General features: G+C 35.1%; 1 protein-coding gene across 1 annotated transcript; it reads left to right on the plus strand.

Annotated features, from left to right (window-relative positions):
• The first annotated feature begins 144 nt into the window (after positions 1–144).
• Positions 145–3,677, plus strand: c7h9orf85 (chromosome 7 C9orf85 homolog). Its single transcript, XM_059337375.1, has 4 exons — positions 145–380; positions 850–956; positions 1,492–1,605; positions 2,943–3,677. Exons 1-4 carry the CDS (start codon positions 279–281, stop codon positions 3,205–3,207), a joined length of 588 nt encoding a protein of 195 aa, XP_059193358.1. The 5' UTR covers positions 145–278; the 3' UTR covers positions 3,208–3,677.
• Positions 3,678–6,333: the final 2,656 nt, after the last annotated feature.

Consider the following 6,333-nt stretch of genomic DNA (forward strand, 5'->3'; position numbering starts at 1 on the left):
GTTCAAGCGGGTGACATCATCGGTTTATAACTATTTTATTAAGCATGTTTGTACATGTAAACCAGTTTTTGTACTTTATTACAACAAACAGGTATTTTTTATGTTTTATTTAAGCCACTTTCTTGGGTAAAAGTCTATGGTAAAAGTGCATTGTTCGTGTTTTGACCTCGATGACGTTTCATTACGCGCACGCTGTACTTCTTCCGGGTTAGTTCCGGCATGGTTTTCAGATTTGTAAACTCGAACATAACATGTGTTACCAAAAACTGTAAGATAAGATGAGTTCTCAGAAAGGTAATGTATCTCGGTCGCGGGGTCAGAAGCATCAAAACACCTTTGCCTTCAGAAACGACAAGTACGGAACGACAGTACAAGTGAAGGTGTGTGAACATTTATGTTATATGTCGTGTGTGGCTCGCCTGCAGTGGTAAAAGAAGTTTTCAGATCCTTTAGCTGAGTAAAACTATACACATTATAGGCAGAATGTATTTAAAGTAACTAAAGTTATTGTTGTTGTATGGTGATCCCTGTCAGTATGTTACTACTATGTTTTTATTACTGCTGCATTAATGTTTACGTTGTATTGTAGTTGATGTTAAATTTCTACCAACATATTTAACTTCCATAATAAACCAACGCGGTTCCTGGGGACTCCAAGAACCAACTAATGTAATATAAAGACCAACATTTGTCTGTTACGTTACTCCTCCTGAAATTATATTGTCGTAGCATGTGTTTGGAAGTAAAATTGCGATTTTCTTTGTTCAGCAATTTATCTTTTCTGCCTCTGTCACTATTGTCACTGATAATGCATTTCTTTAACCTCATTATTATTTTTATTTATTATAGAAGGCAAAATCAAAGACCCATGATGGTCTCTGTCAACACTGTAAGGGTGTCCTTGAGTGGAAAGTGAAGTACAACAAATACAAGACACTGACACAGCCCAAAAAATGGTGAGTGAGTACTCAAATGTACTACAGACATTAATTTCATTACAGAAAGCATATTCACTGCTACAACTGGGCCTACTTATGACTGCACATGTCTCACAGAAGCCGTTAGTAACTGATAAAGCAAGAGAAACTCACACTTAATCAGTTAGTTAATAAGTGGATGCATTTCACAACTAAGCACATGCAAGTTGCAGGTTCACAACAGATAACTTTGTTTTTTTGGCTACATATAAAATGTTAGGTCATCACTTTGAGTTCTGAGACAGAGTTTACATTAAAAGGGCATTTTGTTGACTGTGCTCCTGCCAATCAGGAAAGTTATAGGTGTCCTGCGTATGTCCAGTTACAACTAAAACTGCTGCTTTACCCTCTTAATTAAGGGATGCAACAATCAGACGTATACAGTCTCTGTAGGTGTGTCATTCTGTTGCGTATCTGCAGTAAAGCGTTTTGAATTTAGTTTTTGATGTTAAGACAGTTGGAGTTGACTGCAATGTGAAAATTGGTGACATGTGTGCACTTTTTCTTCTTTCAGTGTAAAGTGTTCTCAAAAGACAGTGAGGGATGCATATCACATCGTTTGTAAGCCCTGTTCTCTTCAGCTAGAGATCTGCTGCAAGTGTGGGAAGAAAGAGGACATTGTTATTCCGTGAGTGGTCCTCTATTATTAAAGTGTGTGTGTGTGTGTGTGTGTGTGTGTGTGTGTGTGTGTGTGTGTGTGTGTGTGTGAGAGAGAGAAAGAAAGAAAGAGTGTGTGTTTTAGAGCCTGAATGATGCCGATACTGATTTTAGAGGGGGGAAATTCATTGAAAACTGATATGGTTGCCAGTATAGTCTTTTTTTACTGGAATGAAGAATACCTTTTTTTTATGTGGATTTCGCTCTGATTTTTCACATTTCTGCAAAGGTACCCGAGAGCTACTTTCTGAAACATAAAACATTATTAAATAATATTCAACATTATTATACACTATACGAACAATGTATAACATTGTCAGCCACTTATATTCATGGTAACTGAGAAAATAAAGAATAAATAGCAAAACAAATAGATTAAAGATAGATTATTATTAATAGATTATTATTGATAATAGATTATTTATTAAAATAAATAGATAAATAAACATCATTACTGTTCAGTGTCAGCCAATTGCTGACTATTAAAAAAAAAAAGAATAAAATAATTTCCAGCTATCACCATTTCTAAATCACGGCAAGAAACATTTTCTGCATTAAACATTGTGTCACATGTCGGACAGCATAAACACTGATACAGGTAGGCCGTTGATAGGCCAATATCCAATAATATCTGGCAACCGATATATCTATTGGGCTCGAGTGTGTTTGTTTTGGTGTGTTCAGATTAATTCATACAAAGGATTAATGACTATAATTTTGAGCTCTGACCGTAAGTAAATTCTCATGAAATTAAGTCTAATGAAGATGCCATTAATTTCACATGTCCTCACACAACACAGAAGAGTGTACATATATATATATATATATAAATATATTATTATTATTATTTTTTTTTTTAATTTTCATGATAATAGGTCCACTATCCACGGCATGGAATTCACTATTGACAGTTTTATACTGCTTTGCTTTTCCCCTTTAAATGTTTTTGGCCGACATGTAACAGTTTTCATGGAATTAATCATATAAAGATGGTTAAAAAGGCAAGTCAATCTGGATAGTTTTCATCTCATTTATTACATTTTAGTGCAAGAGCTCCACCTAGTGGACAATGAGATACATTACAACCGATTTTGGGGGAAATGCAGAACTGCTCACTAACAACATTTTAACTTCAGTCTTTACAAATTGTTCTCAGTCAGTATTTTGGCCTCTGTTTATTCCCATGTAGCATTTTATCTTTGTCTTTAAATTATCACATTCAAAACAGTGCCAGAGGGTTTTCCCCTTTGCTCGTGTGTAATGAAAGTAAAGGACATGGCCTCATTTTGTTTTTCTCTCACTGTTTAGAATAAACTCAGAAGGGGACAACAAAGAGGAGGAGGAGGAGGAGGAAGAAAAAGAAGATGGTGCCCAGAAAAAGAAAGGACGTGGACGACGGAAGAAGGACTTGGATGACTCGGACAGTGATGATGATTTCCATGATGACTTAAGTGACCTTGAAGACGACGATGATGGTGAGGGAGATGATCTTGATAATAACTCAGATGCTAAGAAGACACAGAACAAGTCTGATGTCCTCCCAGATGTGTCCAGAGTCAACGTTAAAGACTAAAGACAGTGAGAGGGTGCTTGTTGTACTAAGTGTACTTCTTTTCTTTTCTCTCTCTCTCTCTCTCTCTCTCGCTCTCTCCTTTTTTTAACATATATACAAAATAAGGTTTGTATATAGAAGAGTTAACAAAATGGCCTATACGATGTACTTTAAATTCCCAAAGCCATTTACAAACCATGCCAGCTGATCACTTGAATGAACTGTAATAAAAAAAGAAACTGCACATCATGTACATTCATTTTTAATTATATGTGTCTAATCTACCAATTCTTCTCACAATAACTGAGGTAATAGTGGCCTTGAAGTATGACGAAAAGCAGAAGTAGAGGCTCCGCTAGTAAAGACTCTGAACTATTGACTCTGTCATGCACACTCATATTCTATATTTACACTCAGTCGGTGGGTTATTAGGTCCACCCTAATGGAGTCTCATTAAACAATAATCCTGCAATAAATCCTACATTCATGAATGTTTTATGGTTCAGTATTGTTTCATCTCTTTTAGAGCTGCTGATTCAACTCTATAATTATAGAGGCTGTAGTTTGCGATGCATATAACAATGCAATTGTGTGTCTAATATTTTTTCCACTGCATAATATCACTGATTGTACATTAAAAAATAGAAACACATCTCTAATATATTTTATTTTAAGGTGAACGTGCCAGAGGATCACCCCCCCCCCCCCCCCCCACCCCCCACCCACTTTCAACTCCAAAGTGTTGAAAACATTGAAAAAATGCTGCCATCAAGTACAAAAGTAATATTTTCTTAACATGTTTCTTCACTACTTTCCAGCTGAGAGACTTTCTAAAGAGGTGTAGTGATAAAATTATCATGCACAACTTCTCCTTTTTCTCCATTATTTTCAGCTGCCATTTAAACTTCCTGTCACTGGATAACCTGCAGTAACATCTGAAGTCATCCTAAGTGCACGTGTGTTGTAATTCATCATGTGGTGTTGATAAATATAAAAGAATGTGGCAATATTACTTCCTCATGCGTCGTAACATAAAGCGGAATCGATCAATGAGCTCATATGATTTCCATTCATGATGTCGCCTGATGTGTTTCTCACATGGCTTTTTTCTGCTTCTACACTCATGACTTTCAGTTATGTCCGTAGTCGGGTTCACTGAACTAGCAGCTACTTGCTTTGTTTAAATGGCAAAAAATGTAGAGAATGTGTTCGCTTAAAAAAAGGAACATTGGGAATGGGAAAGGTAAAGGAGGGGAAATATCAGTTGTCTTTGTGGATGAAATATAACCTTTTTATTACCTCATTGTACTGTAAATTCACCTGTTGTTACCACACTAATAACTGTAATAAGTTCTGCCCAGTCTAAGTATTTCTGCTCAGTTATTACCCACTTACAAAAATGAAACTAACATTTGCCAAATATTCTTACTGTTCTTATCAATATAAAATTGTGTGAATATTATATATTTATCTGGTATTAGGGTTACAGGTGTGGAAAACCCGTGCTTGGATTTTTTTTGTAAAGTACTTGAAACTGCTTTTAAAATTGAGGTAATATAGGATTCCAAGTCTACCTACAAACAGGTGATGTATTTTGACACATGAAAGTGTGTCACCTTGCTGTAGAATGCTGTCTCAAAACAGAATTTGGGTTGTTTATACTGCCCTACCAAGCCTAACTGCTGTAACTACATTTTTGGTCGAAATTGAGTTATAACTAAAAATGAACTCCTTGACGCCTGTTTTGTCTTGTGACAAAGTTTTAGATTTAAATTTTGCTTTTTTTTCAGATAAATGATACTGTGATACAGTGCAGCCTTGTATTTATTCATTGTGTTGAATAGTGAGTACAAGAATAAAAGTTTATTTGTTAGGGAAATTATTATGTAAATAGTAATTAAGTAAGAAAAGTAGATACATTTATATTTAGACTAAAATATGACATTACTTTATAATAAGTCTATAACACACATCTTTGAATATCACTGTTAAACACTTTTAAAACAACTTTGTTGTTACTGCACTGTGTTTGTGCATTACTATTAGATCCTTTTACAGCAATGCAAAACCAGAGTGCAGTAACTACATTTTTGGGGTCAAAGGTTAAATAAATCATGATTTTTTTAGCATAAAAATTACATCTCAATACATGCAGAAATAAGTGTCATATCACTAACCTACCTATAACCCATTTGGCTGCCCAGTTAAAACATGTTAAAAAACTTTAAAGCAGTTTTTCTCAGTTTTACCCTTTGTGTAGTTACTGCAGTTAGACTTTGTAGGACAGTATAGCACAATAACATCTTTTAGTTTAGTTTTGTTTTGTTTTGTTTTTTTGGTGAGAGTTGTAGCAGTGGACCATCCCCAGACCCATCGGAGGGGATTGGTCCATCACCCAACCTCCCATCCAGGATCACCCCCAGAGCAAGAACATCTAATATAATCTATATTGTATATACACTGTTGCCCATGAAGTTGGAATAATTTTGTTTGATTAATAAAGTTCTGAGAAAATATACACTACCGTTAAGAATAAATCACATTGTCACAATCATTTCATGGAAAGAGGTAAAAAAAAATATTTTATTCCAACTTTATGAGCAACAGTATAAATATGTAACCTATCAGAGCTGTCAGGTACAGGTGATGGAGAAGGTTGAAAATCCACCTTGTAAAATACTTGAATATGACTGGTGATATTCAAATTCAGTTTCAGGAGGAAGTGTTCATATCTTGTATGCCTTGTAAATAAACCTGCTGCCTCTGGACAGAGAGACAATACAGAACATTATATTTCATGTATCTTTATATGTGCAACTAACTACCCAAAATGCAGTTTGATTTGCAGGCACAAGTGTTGAAATCTAAGGGAGTTCAAACCATGTAAATAGAATAATTTGGTGATCAGACATGGTGTATGATGTTTTGTTGTTATACCGACTGTATCCCAAGATGACAATCAGAGATATCTATGATGAGGAGTGAAGAAAACAATGGGTTGGTAGCATGGTCATATAGCCGCCTATAAGAGCACAGAGATCCAGATGTTGGTAATTACGTTAGGTCAACTAAAATAAGTCTTTCTTCCATATATGCTTAGTGCATATAACAATATAACAAAAGTGGTAAATGATAATTAATTGTAAT

The sequence above is a fragment of the Centropristis striata genome, chromosome 7 (genome assembly GCF_030273125.1).
Source record: "Centropristis striata isolate RG_2023a ecotype Rhode Island chromosome 7, C.striata_1.0, whole genome shotgun sequence".
Lineage (NCBI taxonomy): Eukaryota > Metazoa > Chordata > Actinopteri > Perciformes > Serranidae > Centropristis > Centropristis striata.